Here is a 20,674-nt window from a genome sequence, read left to right as displayed (position 1 = left end):
CATTATGTTTTGATGCTTTTAATGGTTTTATGTGAAGCACTTTGAATTGCCTTGTTGTTGAAATGTGCTATACAAATAAACTTGCCTTGCCTTTTGTAAGAGGCTGGGTTAGAGGGGGGCTAGAGGGGGCTAGAGGGGGCTAGAGGGGGTGGTCTGAGTCCTGGTATTTCCTCATTGTTATACATTCACTTCACTTTCCGCTGTAATGCTGAATGAGCTTTTGGTTAGACTTGATACTTTTGGTTAGACTTCGTATTTGTTGATACTTGAAGAACTGCTCATGCAGACGATAAGGTTATCATGTCTTTAGAGAGATCATGTTGATATATAGACTACACTGCTCTTTATTTGCAAAAGTGCCTCATAATAGGCACTTCTCCAGATGCTAGTTTGTTGGTTTTTACACTAGGCTCTTATACTTGTCTGTTGTCATGCACATTGGAATACATGCAAATGAGCAACACTTTGAATCTGAATGTTTTGTCATCTCTGCTCTCTCTGTGTTTCCTTCCAGGTGTTAGTTTTTGATCATCCAAGAGTGGGAAGTGTCTTCTTGTGGGGACCGAGGGGGAGCTGTGCCAACCTGGAACATGGTGCCTAACATCCAGCCGCCAGTGCCCCTCCAGCACAGAGGGGCAGCACCAGTCATGCTGCTTCTGCTCTGCTGTATGGTGGTCTGCTCCCATGCAGACAGTAAGTACCACTCTGGAACTATAAAATCCAAAGCCAGACACGAGGACTAGGACTTTGTATCTGAGTTAAGAGCAACAGAGCCGATAATGTCACTTCATTTGTCAGCTGCCTCATAAAAGAAGCGTAGGCTAAAGGAGTGTAGCCGCATTGCATATTAATTGTTTGTTTGGACGTTTAAAAGAAATCAACTCATGCTGTGCAATTTACTGCCTAATTAGACTTAAAACATACTGCTGAGAGAGAGAGAGAGAGAGCTTTTCATGTTCCTGGTGCAGCAGTGTCAGGATGGCGGAGGGGAGTAAAGGGTCGTCAGAGGTTAATGATGTGAGATTAATTGTTTGTGCTCCTTGCTTTGTACAGGATGGATAGTCCATGTCTTTGATTGTCTACTTCCTTCTGAGAACATAATAAAGCCTGTAACACCCTTATTTTTGGAGTGCCTTCATCCCAGCTTTGTGTACATAAAGCTGAGGGTGAAGACACAGAGATTGGGAGCTACTTCCACCTTCCCGCCGCAGGAGTTCACAGCAACAATAACCGAGAACTCTTTTACTGTCGGCTTTGTTATCGAGTAAACAATATCCTAGATAACCCTTTTTACATGGTAAGCTGTGTGCGACCATGGCGCTAACATCCTTTCTTTCTCTCTTTTAATGTCCACCCTCTCTTTCCCTGTGACACTCTCAGGCACGCTGAGTTTCGTCAAAACCCCTGAGGACCAGACGGGCATCTCGGGCAGCGTGGCGTCGTTTGTGTGCCAGGCGACGGGAGAACCCAAGCCCAGGATCACCTGGATGAAGAAGGGGAAGAAAGTCAGCTCCCAGCGCTTTGAGGTGTGCACCCGTAGCCCAGGACTATGTGAGCGCCAACAGTCAAGCTCTTGCCGGCTCACACGCATGCCGTGCACACACGCACACACACACACACACACATATATATAATGGCATAGAGGAAGCCCCATGCACAGCCAAATTCACCTTTAGAGAGAGAGACGCTCTCTCCACCCCGACACACATATGTCGATCCAGCTTCCTCTAAGTGTAGCTGCTCAGCCCTCCCTGTCTTTAATATCGTCCTCTCTGGATGCCTCTATATAGTCTGCTTCAACTAGGTTTTGGGTTTTATTGTTGTCTTCGTGAGTCTGTATGAACGTCCTACTCTTCATCTCTCTCCTCTGTCCTTGCACCTATACTGTGCTAGCCTATGTAGGAACTCACAGCGGGTGTGATGTCACACCCTGTCCGTGATCTCACTGCACACTGCTGGGAGACCGTGTGTGGGAGAGAGAGTGACCGTGTGTGTGTATGTAAGTGTGCATCTACAGGTGTGTGTTTGTGTGTGTGTGTGGCAGAGAAAGCAGGGTCAGCACTGGGACTATCAGATAGATTGTCTAGACTAGAGAGATACACAGTTTCCTGTTCCATCTTCGTCAGGTGATCGACTTCGATGACAGCTCTGGCTCGGTGCTGCGGATCCAGCCCCTGCGCACCCACCGGGACGAGGCTATCTACGAGTGCACCGCCACCAATAGCGCCGGGGAGATCAACACCAGCGCCAAACTCACCGTGCTAGAAGGTGAGAGACTGCCCCCGTCTCTCAGCTCCTACCCTGCGTTTCCCCTGCTCTCCTTATCTTCCTTTCAGTTCCCTCCCACAAACACACACTGCATCAGCTCTCTCTCTTCCCCCCCTCCCTATTCTTCCTCTACCCCTTCATCTCTCTCCCTCTCTCCAGCACAAGCTGTTGCTGTTGAGGCTCTCTTTAAACGTGACCCAAAGCAAATACATGATGTGTTTGATCATTTAACCATATACATTGGCGAGCCCTGAGAATTCCTGACATTGGCAATGTCACAGAATATCTGCCCCCTTCTTCAACGCAGACTCGACTCAACGAGGTGCATTTTAAGTTGTTAGGTGATAAACATTTTGGTAATGGAGTCACTTCGTGACTCATTATTTATGGCAGGTCTCTACTGTTTCCTAACACGAGTTTAGGCTGAGGAGGCATTTCAGTGATGATTACCATCAGACACGTAAGGGGCTTTTATGAGAGAAGCTTGGATATCTTGACAAACATCATCTGAATGGTTTTCTTTCTCAGTCTCTCAGCTAATATCGCCACCGTTTTTTTTCTCCCTCTCGTCAAATTACAAAGACAAGAACAAAGGGTTGCCTACCCAGGGTGGCAGGCGAGCGAGGCTGTGAGGGGTGACACAGCAGGAGCACGACAGACAAAGTTCCTAGTGGAACTAGGAAATGGAAATGTGACAGCACAGGTGTCTATGAGAAGAAGTAGACCTTGAGAACGTCTGGTGAATCTGAAGGTGGATACCAGGACTTTTACGTATCTTGATCTCCACAAAGCAGCACCCCTCTGTTCAGTCGTGTTTAGAACACCATATAGATTGCATCGCACAGTGTGAATTTTGTTCAAAATAATTAAATCCAGAAACACAGAAAGAAAAAAAAAACATTGAAAGCCACATGCCATGTAGCCTACCCACTGGCTCTGATCTGCCCATTTGTAAATTCATGGACTCACTGAAGCTATGGTGCTGTGGGAACTGTGTTTTGATTACTCATTTTGAGGTTTTCTTTCTGCTAAACCAACATTTGTTTTTTTCTTGGAATTTTAGACAATTTTAAACTGCAGATCATGAATTTGATATTCAGTTTCACCATCCAATGCATCCTTGATAAAAAGGGCGGATCAGGAACATTTCCGGGTATTTTTGGCGTTCTTGGTGACTCGTGTTCTTTGGATTGGAACTGTACTTGGGCAATGAAAGATGACGTCAAACGAGTTCGCAAGAACACAAGAACGGAAAAAAACGTGGATTGATAAACAGCCTATGAGTGTTAGCCTTCCCTGTACAGCCTGGAACACAGCATTTACGACCGTGGTCCATTTTCAATATCCTTGAAAAAAACTAGCATCGGAGATCTACCTCGAACTGGGCAAGAACACCAGTGAGTGGGCTGGTCTGGATGTAAATTTTGGGGCGTGACAAAGACACAGACCAGAGCCAAAAAAGGCGGTCCCCGGACTGACGTCAGTCCGGTGGCTTTGTTGAAAAGCTAGCGTTTTACAGACACATTTTTTCATTTTGAGATTTGCATAGGAAAGTGGTGTCAATGGACTTTGAGGTTCACTGTATGTTCATTTTACCCACCGAACTGTCGTTATTCAACTATGACAAGGTAAAATCGGTTTTGCTATCAATCACCCCTTTAAAGACCCTCTCTCGTCTTACTTCATGTTTGCACTACTTCATGGAATACCTCTTCGTTCTGCAGATCATTTCATGAACTAATTTGACTCTGGGGGTTGTTTAGCTTTAAAATTCCAACACTTGTCGTTGGTTGTTAAAAATGTTTAGACAATCATTTTATAGCTGAATTTGAACCTAACCTAAGTATGCATCTGGGGAGCTCAGCAGTTGGAGGTGGGTTATGTTATAAACCTCATGTCTGTTTAGCACAGCCTATCGTACCTTAAACTGGGACAATAGCCAGACATCTTAAGGGGATTTGGGTTTTCAGATGTAAATTAAAGATTAAAGTAAAACGAATTTACTGGTTACTTTTCAAGGTCTCTCAATACTTTGCTGGTCTTCTCACCATATCCCACCCTGGTATACCTTGGTATAACAGTGTCATACCTATTTTGGAACAATGCTTGATTTGTGGGGGGATTAAAAGAATGTCTTCCTTTCTGTTTTCCAGAGAACCAGACCCCTCATGGTTTCCCCACCATAGACGTGGGTCCCCAGCTGAAGGTGGTGGAGAAGACTCGTACAGCCATCATGCTGTGTGCGGCCAGTGGCAACCCTGACCCAGAGATCTCCTGGTTCAAAGACTTCCTGCCTGTGGATATAAACAGCAGCAATGGACGCATCAAGCAGCTTCGCTCAGGTATAGTGTTATATACATTGCTAAATATACAATATATGTAGTATATTATATATATACATTATAAATTATAACATATTGGTTCTGAGAAAATCCCAATCAAATTTGCATACAACACATGTCGAAAGGAATTGCTTAAAAAAGTACATCCAATTTGTGACCCCCCACAGTGCAGAAAGCAAATCATCTCTGTGGCCTTTACTTCAAATGAGCCTTAAGGTCTTCTTAAACATGCACTGAGCCCAGAGTAATTCCAGACTATGCTGCATGAGCAAGGATGAGTATGTGTTCATGACACTGGTGCGCTTGATAGATAAACAGCTCAAGCCTGACCCTGGATCATATGGAAAAGCATGAGTCAGAGTGATCAGGTCCTCAGTTCAGTGTGTAAGTCTTCACTCCAAGTCCAAGGTTTAAGATTAAAGATGGGAGTCCATCTAGAAAATGCCTGTTAGAACTGAGAGTTCAAAGTGGGTCACTGGAACAAGTTTGCTGTCCACATTTTTATACTGGAGTCTGCAAACTCTGGACTTGAATCACTGCCTACGCTGATAACCACGTCTTGATAACCATTTTAGTTACCTCTTGTCAGTATCTCTTGTCTCTCAATATTTTATTGATATATTGGACGAGAATCTGCACATGACCTCACATCAACCCAGAACCCTGAAACACATCATTTAGCCTCCACTACTCAAGACATCAAATAGAATGAACAACATTTCTTTGTTTATTTGTTCCCACAGCTCTAAGTTCCTAAATCAGTTATCAGTTCCAGCTATCAGTTTCCTAAATGTAATGCTGACCCTTGTCTTTATATCATCATAACATCTTCAATAAACAACTCTTATATTTAACATTGTGTACACAGTAGCGTTCTAACCACTTCACTACCCCTTAGTATTCTTACATACACTTCAGTATATCAAATTTGTTAATACTATCATTCGTTTTCCTTATCCTTTCACTGTCTTACTAACTACTTTCTCCAAACTTGTTTGCGTTCAAATTACCTTCACATATGGGGTACACCAATTAGAGGTAAGGATGATAAAGTGTGCTGAAAAATAAATTTCACCTCACATCATCTCCTGTCAACGTCAGTCTCCTTCCACCTCACCAGCGCCATTCCCGTTCACTTGGCCCTGACCCCCCCCCTCGTCCTCGTCCTCTTGCCCATGCTCTGTGTGCTGTGTCTCCCCTTTCACAAACAAATGATCACCAACCCTGATGTTAGTTTCTGGGTAAATGGACCTAGACCAGGCAGTCAATGGGGTTGTCTTGTAAATTAGCTTCTTCATGACTTTTTGGCCCTGGGCTGGAAATGAACCCAGACATTGTGAACCCCACGAGGCAAACATCCTTTCCCAACTTCTGCTCTTACCTGACTAAGAAATAAGGTGGGAATTAGGGGCTGTAATATAAAGGCCACTGTTGCAAAAAAATAATCAAAATCTCTGTTATGCAGTCCCACTAAAATTGCCATAACATGATTTGCATACAGGCTATGTAGCGTTGACCCTGTCATAGGGAATGGAAGTCTAGCTGAGATTGTTAAGATGGAAACTTCAACCTCTTTTTAATGGAAATCAATATTTGGCTTCAGGCTTTCTCCTCTACTGTAGGATTCAACATGGCTAGCTTATATTGCATGATGACTCCACCCTGTGACCCTTATGCTGACCTGGTGAACCGCTCTTCCACAGGCGCACTGCAGATTGAGAACAGTGAGGAGATGGACCAGGGGAAGTACGAGTGTGTTGCCATGAACAGCGCCGGCACCCGCTACTCCGCACCTGCCAATCTCTACGTTCGAATGTCTTTGTGTATACTCTCTGCTTCATTATCTTGACAGTATGAATTTCAGCATTGATGTGTAAATGTCACCTCCACCCGGTCCTGACCCTGACACTCCTTCTATACCAGATTCATCAACTAGGCTAACCTCACCCTCCTGTCTCTCTGCCAGCTCCCACAGGTGATGCCTCTGTGAAAACAGCTGCACGGAAACTGTTTCCGCCTCTGACAGTAAAAACATGCCAGAGGTTTCTGTTTTGACTGTAGTGAAGGGTTTTGTTTTTTTTCCTCCATGTTGTTTAGGACTTCTGGAGCATGTAGCGTCTGGAGGTGATGAGCCGATGAATCGATAGCTATTTTATTTTTATTTAATTTATTTAAATCAGGCACCTGGCCCATATGAACAGATACAGACACATACACAAAAGGAGAATACATAACAGCTAAAATAATGTACCTAACATACGTGTCACCTAAACTAAACTTGACCCCCCCCCCCCCCCATGTGTCAGTTTGCGGCAGTATTACCTGCCCTCTAGTCAATTTGTTCCCCAGCTTTTCTCCAAACTAACCGCATACACTGAATTATTCACAACATTAAGTGTTCTTATACACAGACCCATTGACGGGCAGCTCTTTGTATTGTTAAGCTTTTGAAACCCTGAGAGTGTTTGTGAGCATTAAGAACATTAAGGCATGGCCTGTTTCCCTCAAAATTATTGTTTTCTGTAGGTAATGTACACTTCAGTTAGTGTACATTACTCAGTTAGTCCATGAGTTAGGAAATGTTCACAGTGAACGTTTAGCCCCCAACTCAGCCTGGCTGATTCATCTTGATTTCTATGTCTCCCATCTCCCCAATGCATGCTGCCTATGCTTGAGAATATATACCCATTTCCAGCACATAACTGAATTCTCCTGACTGTTTTAGTGTTTTTGCAAGTGAAAGCGTGACCCATAGTCTGTACCTGTAAACCTCTCCTTTTCCCCCAGTGCGCCGCTATGTGCCCCCGCGCTTCTCCATCACCCCCACCAACCGTGAGGTGATGCCGGGCGGGAGCGTCAACCTGACCTGCGTGGCGGTGGGCTCCCCCATGCCCTACGTCAAGTGGATGATGGGCCAGGTGGAGCTGACCGAGGAGGAGGAGATGCCCGTGGGACGCAATGTGTTGGAGGTCACCAACATCCGAGAGTCAGCCAATTACACCTGTGTGGCCTTATCCTCCCTGGGCATGATCGAGGCCACCGTACAGGTCACAGTCAAAGGTAAGAGGTTGCAAGGTCTGAAAGTTGTGTGTGTGTGTGTGTGGGTTGTTGTTCGGTTATTTGATGTTTTTTTGTTTTCTTTTTAGTCATTTTGTGCCCTGCCTATTTGAATTTGCAGACCATTCTTCAGTACTTGCGCTAGCATTATCAGAAACTTGCTCAGAAGCATGCTTCAAAATGTGGATTGTGAAGTATTTAGCTAGAGGAGGGACCTTCTGAATTGAATTGTGGGTATTGGGGCTGAAAATGAGAGGCTTTGGGAGCACTCAAGATTATTCTGGCTGGTCAATGACGGCTCAGTATGTCTGGACAATTCCTAATCGTCATTTGAAATGATAGTGGCAAAATGTTATTTGACAATATAGTTTTAGTATTAGTTTCTCTGTGATTTAAAAAATTCTCTGTGATTATTGCCTGTCACCACAAGACGACATAGTGAAGTTTTCAGGATTGACACATCTTTCTGTTCCGTAAAGGCTCTAGAACAGCACAGACCTAACAGTTGTTTCTACAACAACATAGGCCGCGGGCCGCCCAGTGACCCCGTGGAGACTCGCACGGGCGAGCAGGCCCCCTCCTCGCCGCCGCTGGCCGTGCAGGCCCTCATGCTGAGCGCCAGCACCATGCTGGTGCTGTGGGAGCCTCCTGAGGAGCCCAACGGCCAGATCCGGGGTTACCGGGTGTACTACACCTCGGACATGGACGCCCCGCTCAGCGCCTGGCAGAAGCACAACACGGGAAACAGCAGGCACACCCTCATCTCCAGCCTGACCACGGACATCATCTACAGCCTGCGCGTCCTGGGCTTCACCTCTGTGGGGGACGGGCCGCCCTCCGACGTGCTGCAAGTCAAGACCCAGGAGGGAGGTGAGGGAAACACACTGCGAGTGTGTGTGTTTGTGCACTGGCTTAAATATGATTGTTATTCTCTCGAGTTCTGCACTGCCAGCCCTCTCTAAATCAAGGTATTGTTAAGGACAGTGTTATGCAATGTCTTTCCTTTCTCTGGCAACAACCCTGGTTTATGGCCCTGTGTCTCTCTGTACCCGTGTGTCCACTTCCTGCCCAGCCATCCAGCTTCGAGGCAGAGGCCGAGCTGGACACACGCATCATGCTCACATGGCTGTGGCTGCGAACACTGACGTTTTTTACCACAGTTCCACTCGCCTATACAACTTATCTGACAAGGGATCAGTTACAAATGAATTCCACTGTTTTAATCTCAACTCTTTCTCAGAAAAACTGATCTTGAATCAGTACGATGTAAAGCACAGGCTCTATGCCCACCCATCTTTATCAACTACAGTACATTGCGCCTGTTCACAATAATTAGTCTACCTGTCCAGTCATCAAACTGATATACAACAGACAATACTTCATTTTTTGTAAATACATTTTATTTTATTCTGATTGGTTAATTATCAAGCTCGAGGGCCAAGCAAACCTTGTGTAGACTGTTTCTATAGAGCCCCCTCACCAAAAAAAAAAACTTCCTATGATCTCGGTCTCGGAGGGCCCCTCTATGCCCAAGGGCCCTGTCGTGGAAATTTTGGAATACAGTTATAATGTGTGTGTTTTATATATGAGGAATGTGTTTAAAGTTGATTAAGAAGAATCAACTCCATTTAGTAGAGATGCCATTTGCAGTTTGACACCTGGGGAGGAGGAGACAGCTGGTCTGGAGACAATGTGTATTCAACTGTATTGTTATTGTGAGCAGTTTAACTGATAAAGCTGCTCTGACCCTTCCTGTTGCATTGGGTGGGGTTAATCAAATACTTGTTTGAAGTTGCCCACACAAAGGACAGTTGACCATTTGACTGGTGAACTCCTGTGGTTTTACTATCTACTGGTTTGGGGAGAGAGGCCACATTAAAGAACTGTGGGAACTTGATATGAAGTCAAACTGTCACTGAGCAGTGCTGACCAATCAACAGAGTTCAGAGGAATCATTTGATCTAAAGTTTATATAAGGCAGGGTTTTAGGGTTGTTCTGTATCACTCTGGCGAACGACCTGTGGCTAGCACCTCCTTCGTTATGACTGATCACAAAGTACTTTGTTAATTCATTCATTCAGTCTGTACCTGTAAACCTCTCCTTTTCCCCCAGTGCGCCGCCGTGTGCCCCCGCGCTTCTTGATCCCCCCCACCAACCGTGAGGTGATGCCGGGCGGGAGCGTCAACCTGACCTGCGTGGCGGTGGGCTCCCCCATGCCCTACGTCAAGTGGATGATGGGCCAGGTGGAGCTGACCGAGGAGGAGGAGATACCCATGCCATTCAACGTGTTGGAGGTCACCAACATCCGAGAGTCAGCCAACTACACCTGTGTGGCCATATCCTCCCTGGGCATGATCGAGGCCACCGTACAGGTCACAGTCAAAGGTAAGAGGTCGCAAAGTCTGAAAGTTGTGTGTGTGTGTGTGTGGGTTGTTGTTCGGTTATTTGATGTTTTTTTGTTTTCTTTTTAATCATTTTGTGCCCTGCCCATTTGAATTTGCAGACCATTCTTCAGTACTTGCGCTAGCATTATCAGAAACTTGCTCAGAAGCATGCTTCAAAATGTTGATTGTGAAGTATTTAGCTAGAGGAGGGACCTTCTGAATTTAATTGTGGGTATTGGGGCTGAAAATGAGAGGCTTTGGGAGCACTCAAGATTATTCTGGCTGTGAGTGTGTATCCAAACCAGATGTCTGGACTGGTATGTGTGTGTGTGCTGTTTGAGTGTGTGTGCTGTTTGAGTGTGTGTGTGCTGTCTGCCTGCCCAGCCTCTGTTATCTGCCGTTGTCTGTATTGATCCCACTTCGCACTTAGCCGATCAATACTGAGAATGTCACAGTCATTTATATGGACTGCTGCTATGCAGACAGACTTAAAGACACAATAGACTGCCTCTCCTTTTTGTTGCTCTTCATCAGTTTCTATGAATAGAAGTCAGCTCTGAAATCTTCTTCTGTTGTCAATGATGGCTCACTCTGGACAATTCCTAATCGTCATTTGAAATGATAGTGGCAAAATGTTCTTTGACAATATACTTTTAGTATTAGTTTCTATGTGATAAAAAATGCTCTGTGATTATTGCCTATGTCACCACAAGACGACATAGTGGAGTTTTCAGGATTGACACATCTTTCTGTTCCGTAAAGGCGCTAGAACAGCACAGATTTAACAGTTGTTTCTATTCTTAGGTGTATGTCACACATGTATTTTTTTATTTTTGCACCTCAACATCTCTCTTTCTACCTTCAGCCCTGCCCAAGCCCCCCGCCTCACTCATCGTCACGGAGACCACCGCCACCAGTGTAACGCAAAGCCACAGACAAACCACAGTACCATTCACCCCCTCTCCTACCCCCTCTAATGACTTCCTGCTTAAAACACACTGCTTTTTGCACTACATTACAACATTGTATCTTGTACATTTGTAGTTTTTGTAATATTTGTATTTTTGTATTTTTACATTGTAATTTACGGCAACTTATATTTTATTTTATTTTATTGTATATTTAATTCAACTCTAATCCCACTTAGTACTGCTAGTTTATGTACCCTTAGTATAGATAGTCCACATATTTAAATTTTAGGTCCCTATATGTTTATTGTATGCACCTTCCTGCCAAAGCAAATTCCTTGTCTGTGCAAGCTTTCATGGCGAATAAATCCCATTCTGATTCTGAGAAGAGAATTTCTTTTTTCCCCTTTTTTTATCTTCAGGCTTGGCCATGATGATGAACATGATAACCCATGGCCAACATGATCCTACAGTATTCAGACAATGGAGTCTGACAAAACGAACTTTTCCTGGATTTATAAGAACATTCCCCAAGGACTACATCATTCATGGACACTATTTCAATGACAGTTGTTAATGTGTGCTTTGCTTATTTACTTAGAATGTTGTTTAATTGATGTTTGATTATAACTTCCCTTCAGAAAGAGTTACGTTAGTCAATTTTATTATTCAAATAATTGTATCAGACTAACAAAACCATTTATGAATGTTGAATTGTTATATTTTGAAGTATAAGCAATCCATGAACATTTGAAATACTGAACTCAAAAGTTACCAATCATTTCAAACCAATACGTGAATCTCAAGGAAACGCCCATTCGGAGTAACTGAGTTCACCTTCAAAAGGACCCCCCTTTCGCTTGGATTATAAAACCCTGACGCACAAGCAAACCTTGGTTTTTCGTAGGAGTTAAACTGGAGTGAACATGTCATTCCTAACCTATTCCTCAAATTAAGCAAATTCCCTGGACCACCCAGAACTTTGATGAAAGATTCCCTTGCTCTATTCGTTGGACGTCAACAACGGAACTATTGACACTTCTTCTTCAAACGACAAAAGTCGTGTAGCGTTTGCTACATGTCTTACTTGTGACATTGGCATGTTGTGATTTAATTTGCCTGTTTGATTTAGTTTACAAATGATTTAACCTAACTTTCGTGAGGATTAGTTACCATAGACTGTCCATCTAAAGAAGCCTATCTCTCTCTCCCTTCCCCCTCCCCACGTGCTCTCCACAAGCCATTGTGTATTCCGCTCTCATTATAGTATAGACTAGGCCCTACTGTATACTGTTCAACTCAACCCATAACTTCTCTGGTATTTGTTCATTATAATGACATTTTCTTAAATAAATCATTGTGTATAATACTTGCGTTATCCCTCACGTTATCTGATTTGCTCTACTTTCATAGAATTCATTACTGTAAGATTAGACTGACTATTAGGAAGGCTATTATTACAGTATTTTACAATCGCTATGACAATTTTGTCAATACTTTTAACAAGTTTCCTAAACTGCTCATATTGTGAATTGAAACACAAATATATACCTTGTATTTTACAGTTTTTTACAATTGGATAAACACTAAAATCAAAAGTATTACACAATTATCAAAACCTTCAGTCAAGGAGCAAAACAACGGCTCAGATTTGCACCACTATAAGCACATGTCAACATCACACTTTTTGCGAAACAATACACACAAGTGATTTGCAAAACACTAAACAGACTTGTATGCATTAGACACAGAAGTATATCAAGATGTCACTTCCTTGCAATTCCAAAGCACTGACAGTCAAATTACCATACCTATGTGGCAATTGGTTAAATACAGCCATCAGGTGCGCAAACACATGATTGCTTAATTGTAGACACACCAATCAGGTTTAGGCACTATAAAAATGCAATAGGTGAGTTCACCTATCTTCAACCAAAATGGAAGGAATCAGAGGGAGAGGAGTGAGGGTGAGAGGGGAAATCCACGGAGGAGGAGGAGAAGCAGAAGGAGGAAGAGGCAGAGGCCGTGCCAGAGGCCGTGCCAGAGGTAGAGGTAGAGGCCGAGGTGGAGGTAGAGGAAGAGGAAGACCTGAAGCAGGAGAGGCTCAAAGAAGAGGACCAAATTTGTCTGATGAAATTCGCGCCACACTTGTTGACCATGTAGTAAACCATGGGTTGACGCTGAGGGAGGCTGGACTACGAGTTCAGCCAAATCTTAGCAGATTCACAGTGGCATCTGTCATTAGGACCTTTCGACGTGAAAACAGGTACAAAATAATCTGTTTACAGCTGCTTATTGTATGCACCATATCAGCACTTTTGATACCCCTTCCTGTGACATTTTACAGTAGGTTACATGTATTTTGTTCTACATAGGATTGAGGGTCAAGCACGACAAGGAGGAAGGGCGCCCATATTCAATCAAGAGCAAGAAAGAGAGATCGTTAACATGGTTCTGGCCAATAATGCAATAAGGCTCAGAGAAATCCAAGCCAACATTATTGGCGACCATGCCATTTTCCATGATGTCAATCAGGTCTCTCTTTCTACACTGGCACGCATCCTGACCAAAAATCAGGTTATGATGAAACAGATTTATCGAGTGCCTTTTGAGCATAACTCAGAGAGGGTCAAACGGCTGCGGCATGAGTATGTGGAGGTATGGATTGTTCACTTTAGCATTCTAATGTTGCATACCTTTTTACATGTAAATGTACTGTATACTATATCTATGTTGAACTACACAATCTTGTCTTTCACTGTATTTCAGAGAGTTTTACAGATGGATGCTGAGGCAATCCCTCAGGAATGTATATATATATATATATATATGAGGCAGGGTTCAACCTCACAAAAGTTAGAAGGAGAGGCAGAAATATCATTGGCCAGAGGGCTATCATCAATGTCCCAGGGCAACGTGGGGGTAACATCACCCTTTGTGCTGCCATCACCCAGAATGGGGTCCTCCTCCGTCATGCCAATATGGGCCCTTATAACACAGCTCACATCCTCACATTTTTGGACCGATTGCAAAACATCATCACTGCAGTAAACCACATGCACCAGATGCAATACATTGTCGTCTGGGACAATGTGTCATTCCACCGCTCTGCTCTGGTCCAGAACTGGTTTCAACACCATCCACAGTTCACAAATCTTTACCTTCCACCATACTCTCCGTTTCTTAACCCAATCGAAGAGTTTTTCTCGGCATGGCGTTGGAAGGTGTACGATCTCCGGCCCCAGGCTCAGGTACCCCTCATTCAGGCCATGGAGGAGGCCTGTGACCAAATCGACGCTGCGGCAGTACAAGGATGGATTTGACATTCCAGACGGTTCTTCCCACGTTGCCTTGCCAATGAGGATATTGCCTGTGATGTCGATGAAATTCTCTGGCCAGATCCAGCTAGGCGGAGAGATGATGTATAGCATTTTCTGTACTGTATTTTCGGTTTTTTTCAGATCTTTTTTTTTTGGTACTGGATACAATGTTATGTTTGTCCGATAGCTTACACAGTATGCAGTTATGAAAACTGAGACATGTTTTGTTGTGATTCTCCATGTTGACAAATTTGGGTATATGGAGACAAGTCAGTCTGCAGCATCGGTCTTGTGTAGTCTTGAATTTAGTGGTGAATTGATTGTATATTTGCACTTTCTCTGTGTACTTCACTTACACTACTCTAATCACTGATAAGTAGAATTGCTAAAAGTGTTTTAGGTTTGCAACAGCAGTGTGTAGCTGGTACAAACAGAATTAAGTCATATGCAACGTGTGTGTTTCATATGGTAACAAAATATGGTTTTGTTAAATTAGTGTATAGTTTTTGCAAGCGTGTTTCATTTTGCAAAGGATCTGAGGTGTTTTGCTCATTGGGTGAGTGGTTGTGTGATATGGAAGAAATTCCAGCGGCACTGTGCAGATTTGAATAGTCAAGAGATGGCGGTTATAATAAATTTATTTTGCTTATACAGATCATGATTTAACAAAGTACTTTGTGATCAGTCATAACGAAGGAGGTGCTAGCCACAGGTCGTTCGCCAGAGTGATACAGAACAACCCCAAAACCCTGCCTTATATAAACTTTAGATCAAATGGTTATTCTGAACTCTGTGATTGGTCAGCACTGCTCAGTGACAGTGACTTCATATCAAGTTCCCACGGTTCTTTATTGTGGCCTCTCTCCCCAAACCAGTAGATAGTAAAACCACAGGGGTTCACCAGTCAAATGGTCAACTGTCCTTTGTGTGGGCCACTTCAAACAAGTCTACAGGAAGGGTCAGAGCAGCAGATCACAATAACAATACAGTTGAATCCACATTTGTCTCTAGACCAACTGTCTCTTCCCCCCAGGTGACCAAAGTCTTTTGATGTCACGGCTCTTTCTCTAAATGAGGACAGTAAAGATACCCTTAATGAAACACAAACAGGACACAGGACACAATCTCCTTGGCCAAAAGGTCAGGGCTGCTAGATCAACTGAATCCATCTATCCATCTCCCTTTAGGCCACAGAACTCAAATATCCCCCAACCTCTGTGCCCCTAGCTTCTCAATCAGGCATCATAAACCAATACCATAAATACCTTAAGACCAACTGCAACATCCATTTGTTTAAACACAACCTCAGTCTATTAAAAATACATTCTTAGTAACTATATCAAAAAATGCCATTACATTGTGCTAATTGTGTGAGGTGTTTTGAAAAACAAAACAAAACGATCAAAATCGTGCTTAAGCAATCGAGAACAACTGTATTCCATTGCTACTGAGAAACAGCTGGTTGAAGTTATGCAAATACTGTAAATCACAGCTGATTCCCAACTAGGAAACACTCAGGTGTTGAGGTTCTTTCAATAGCATGACCATATGGTATATACAGTAAAGAGGACCTCTTTGGGCTAATCTTGTGCGAAAAATAACAATATAGAGCAACACGAAGAAAGTAAGAGTACAGTAATGTCTGCACGAGGGAGAGGAAGACAAGTACCAGGACAAGGGAGAGGAGTGGGACAAGGGCGAGGGAGAGGAGTTATACTGTAATGTGAGGTGGCACTCAGAGAAGGGCCAGAGCTAGGGTAATACTGTAAATGGCAGCTATATTGCATATTTCTTGCAGTAATGTCCTGTTGCAAATGAAGCCTTTACTGCAGCAATGTTTCAGTCTTCTTTTTTTCAATACAGTAACCTTACATTCTATAAATCTACTCTAAGATGGGTCATTCATTTTTTGCTCTGAATTTCTGCAGCAAAAGAAACAAAATGCATGCATTTACTGTACTTTCCCCAACAAAACAAAAATGTAGAGAGGCTTAAAAAAACTGCATTGCAAACACAATCTATAATCCATATACTGTGAGACCTGTGCATATATAAAATAATGCAGTTTCTGTAATTCCATCTAATGTTAGTGTTTTTTATGACATTGTGCTATGATTCACTAAATGTTCCTGTTGAAAGAGAACGTGTGTTAGTGTTTTGGTAGACAAGGTGTCATGTTTTGTGTATTTTTGTGTTATGACCATTGGTGTTTGCGTTTAGTTTACATTGTGTGATTTTGAGCATGACATTAACTGTTTTGCCAATTGTGCGTCGTAGGTGTGTTGGTGTGTTAAGAGTTTAGGAAACTTGTTAGAAGTATTGAAAAAATTGAAAAAATTCCTTAAACAAATGATGAGGTAGTGCCCCCCAGAAATAGATACTTTATTATAAATGAATCTCAACTTGTTCTCAGAAAAACTGATCTTGAACCAGTACAATATAATTAAAGCACCGGCTCTATGCCCAGTGCCCACCCATCTTTATCATCTACAGTGCATTGCGGCCTGTTCCCAATCATTACCTGTCCAGTCATCAAACTGACACACACAACAGACAATACTTCATTTTTTGCGAGAAGTCCCCCCCCCCCACTCCTCAGTTGCCCATATGGTAGATCCGGTCTTGAGCAAGACTAATATGTTATACACATATGTCAAATACATGACCTAGAGTATGGAATGTGAGGATAAAAGTGTGTACAAACATTACATTGGTGACATACAGAGAGATCAATTGCACGAGCAATTGCACAAGTTGAGCAAAAAAAATGAGCAGCTCAGCCCAGTTTGTGGAGGCTCGGCTCGTTGCTGCTCCTTTCGCGTCTTTCCCCCGTATTTGAACAGGAAAATACACAAATTCAGCTATATTGACTATAAAAATCGTTGGAATCATACAATAATTAAATTTCTATCACAGATAAGTGGACACATATTTATATATTTGTTTTCTACATTTAATGATGACACGGGGGACCGCACGTCACTGTGCAAGTCTCAGTTTAAGCTACAGACGTCACTTTACTTTAAAGTCCTGGTTTCAAGAGGTGTGTGTCTGTACCACCCTAACAATCTCATCGTCAGAATGCATGCTTGGGTGAACATTTGACTGATTCTCACTGCATTCCAATGTGGTACGATACAGCATCATCCTTTTCCTTATTTTGACCAACTTCTGCTTGAATATTTATGTCTGACCTTAAGGTTTTATCCTGTTCATTTTCAGGAATCAGAGGAGACAGTGTGACCCAGCCAACAGGACCTGTGACAGCTGTTGAGGGAGACGCAGCTATGCTCAACTGTACATTTGAGACCACAGATCCAAGTACAAACCTTTTCTGGTACAAACAGGCAGCAAACTTGGCTCCCCCAAGTTTGTACTGATGAGGTTAAGGCATGGGTCTGGGAACAATGACCCTGAGTTCAAGGAGAGATTTGATGCTACTCTGGTCTCCTTCTTGGTTCCTTTGAGGATCCAGAGTGTGCAGCTGTCTGAGTCTGCTATCTACTACTGTGCTCTGAGGTCCACAGTGACTACAGGTTATACAGTTCCTGTACAAAAACCTGCTGTGCTGCACAACACATGACAAGATGACTGAATATAAGAATATAATATACTGTATATAGTCATGATAAATTAGCAATATTTCACCCAAAACAATCTAATAGATGTGCATGTAATATTAAATGATACTGTATCTCTGTGATTAAACTTGTATATAAAGCCTTTTAAACTGTAAACACGTTATTTCAAAAACATGCGTCGTTTGTAACAACCTTGAACCACCAGAGGGCACCATAACCAAGATAATATCGTCCTTTACTTTGAAACTTCTTAATGAAAGACCTTCCAAGTGCCTGTATATGACTGCTACCACAAGCAGCAAAGATTTTCTAACCATACCAGAGAGAACAGTCGTTTGTTTACAATCTTGCTATCTTTTTACAATGGTTGTGAAGAACTGGCTGTTCACTTTGACTGTATTTGCATCACATGTCCTGGGTATGATATGCTAAGTATTATTCCTATAACCATAAATTATCAACAGTCATATTTTTATAGAAATGTTTTCTTCTTGCAGAGACCAAATCAGCAGGAGACAGTGTCCGTCAGCCAAATAAACTTCTGGCAGCTCATGAAGGAGAGAGTGTAACTCTGGACTGTAAATATGAGACAACTGCATCAGCACCATCACTCTTCTGGTATGTTAAGTACACAGAGGACTACCCAAAATACGTCTTGAAAAAAGATGTGATAGGACCAGGGCACACTGATGAGGACTTCAAGGGGAGATTTGATGCCCCTCTGACTTCTGCTGTCAGTACCGTTCCTCTGAAGATCCAGAGCGTGCAGCTGTCTGACTCTGCTGTGTACTACTGTGCTCTGAGGCCCACAGTGACTTCAGGATATATTGCGTCATACAAGAACACTGGGGGGTAGCTTGGGTGTTTTGACACGTTTTCTACAAACAAAATAAAACAAATTCTTTACATCTTGAGTAGAAACACAAACTTGTGGACTCCTACTGGGTGTGTCACAATGTGTTCCAGTGGGATCGTTTAATCTGTTTGAACCAGTAACTTTGAATTTTTAATAAGGAATATAAATCAATCTGTACTGTTGGAAAGGCAACATGAAGTCAAAATGGAGACTAGCCTACAATGTATGTATTCTGGTGGTAGACCAGGCTGCAGAGTGAATCAGGAAAGTTTCAGCTATAAAATGTACGACAAGATTTATTGTCCATACAGAAGAAACCTCAGAAAGAGGAGGAGATGAGAAGGAATGTATCTTCTCATGATACATGTAGGTCTCCACCAGAGAGTTTGCTCTCTCTCCACCCACCCATCTCAGTAAAGACATGGAGCACTGGCAGAGGAACCTACTAGTGATTCTAACTTTATCTTTTGGTATGACACTACTACACATGTAACTGTACTTAACCATATAATATATCCTCATAATGCCTTAAATGTTTTGGTTGATGAAAAAATCTATAAATTTAGTTTTTGTCTCTTTCCCAGAATGCAGAGGTGAAGACACTGTCACCCAGTCAACAGGAATTCTGACTGCTACTGAGGGAGAGAAAGTTACACTTGACTGCAATTTTGACACAACTAATTCAAATCCCTATCTATTCTGGTACAAGATGGAGGTGAAGGACTTTCCCAGATATATGTTAAGAAAAGACCGTTATGGAGGAACAGACAACTCTGGTGCATGGACTGAAAGATTCAATGCCAATCTCAACTTCAGTGGCAAATCAGTTCCTTTGAGGATCCAGAGTGTGCAGCTGTCTGACTCTGCTATCTACTACTGTGGTCTGAGGTCCACAGTGACTACAGGATATACAGATCATGTACAAAACCCCTTCTGTGCTGCACAACACAGGACAAGACAATGACTGAGTATAACAGTGCTCAGTCATTTTATCACAATTAATGACACATGATGAAATAAAAGAAACAAACAAAATAATCAAACTGAATTTGTCTACTGGTACAGTAACGTACTCCAGTCACAGTAACAGAGGAAGGACTGACAGGAGAGAGACTCATGCAGCAGCTTGTGTGAAGATGGAGACCTGCCTCAGTTCTGATTCTAATAAACAAGAGGTAAACGAGGTAAACATTTGTCCTAGAATTCTTAGTCTCACGAGAATGAAAGGAATAGAAGCCAATCCTTTTGTTTCTATCCACAGGAGTCATCTGTGGAGATCATCTGACCTCTTGTAGACAGAGAATCGGTCTCACATCTCACTGAGCTGCTGCTTTGAAACAAGCAGTACTCATGTTCTGCTTTTCTGGTTCAGACACTATCTGAACAAAGCACCTCAGTTCATACTGTATAAAAGAGCCAATCTAAGAGTGGTACTGACCACATCCCTGGTAAACGTTATCAATACACAATATTATATATTCACAACACATGAAAAAAAACTGAACTTATGCTAAAACAATGTGATTTGATAGAATGTGACTGTTACCTCATAAGTGTTTAAACACAGTCTAATGGGAGGAGCTTAAAATTAAAGCAGTGGTGGAAATTCTTCTCTGAAAACTCAAACGTTCAGCTTCCACTGTTGTTGATTAGATAACTAACTTTAAATATGTTTGTCATCTGGTTAATTGTTTTATTTTCAGATCTAAAAGGTAGATGACAAAATCCTGTATTTATTATACAATCTGCAAATAAATTCATTCTTGGATAATAAGTACACAGCCATAGTGAAAAAAATAATTTTCTACAAATTCACATTTACAGGTTTCAGTTACGGACAGACAATCCAGCCAAACCAACATGAGGTCTCTGGAGAAGAAGGTCACCATGTTACTGTGTCCTGCAACTACTCCTCAGCCCAGAGTCTTCTATGGTATAAGCAGTATCCAGGATCAGC

The 20,674-nt window shown here is 42.6% G+C and overlaps 1 protein-coding gene across 2 annotated transcripts; it reads left to right on the top strand.

Moving 5' to 3' along the window:
* The first annotated feature begins 517 nt into the window (after window positions 1-517).
* On the top strand, window positions 518-12,323 carry LOC134036091 (receptor-type tyrosine-protein phosphatase F-like). 2 transcript variants are annotated; one of them, XM_062480845.1, is made up of 10 exons: window positions 518-693; window positions 1,381-1,526; window positions 2,127-2,268; window positions 4,422-4,610; window positions 6,314-6,433; window positions 7,398-7,670; window positions 8,193-8,537; window positions 9,781-10,053; window positions 10,918-10,970; window positions 11,383-12,323. In XM_062480845.1, the coding sequence occupies exons 1-10, from the start codon at window positions 591-593 to the stop codon at window positions 11,392-11,394; spliced, it is 1,656 nt and encodes a 551-aa protein (XP_062336829.1). In that variant the 5' UTR covers window positions 518-590; the 3' UTR covers window positions 11,395-12,323. The 2 variants fall into 2 exon arrangements, with proteins under 2 accessions (XP_062336829.1, XP_062336828.1); XM_062480844.1 differs by having other exon boundaries at window positions 10,918-10,997.
* Window positions 12,324-20,674: the final 8,351 nt, after the last annotated feature.

This window comes from Osmerus eperlanus, chromosome 16 (genome assembly GCF_963692335.1).
Source record: "Osmerus eperlanus chromosome 16, fOsmEpe2.1, whole genome shotgun sequence".
Taxonomy (NCBI): domain Eukaryota; kingdom Metazoa; phylum Chordata; class Actinopteri; order Osmeriformes; family Osmeridae; genus Osmerus; species Osmerus eperlanus.
This window is presented reverse-complemented; position numbering and strand designations above follow the sequence as displayed.

What these genes read in the sequence shown, in the direction of transcription:
- LOC134036091 (XM_062480844.1), top strand. Translation starts at nt 591, where the DNA reads ATGGTGCCTAACATCCAGCCGCCAGTGCCCCTCCAGCACAGAGGGGCA. An exon ending in CAAACTCACCGTGCTAGAAG is followed by an intron (nt 2,269 to 4,421) that starts GTGAGAGACTGC and finishes TCTGTTTTCCAG; the next exon opens with AGAACCAGACCCCTCATGGT. An exon ending in CATCAAGCAGCTTCGCTCAG is followed by an intron (nt 4,611 to 6,313) that starts GTATAGTGTTAT and finishes GCTCTTCCACAG; the next exon opens with GCGCACTGCAGATTGAGAAC.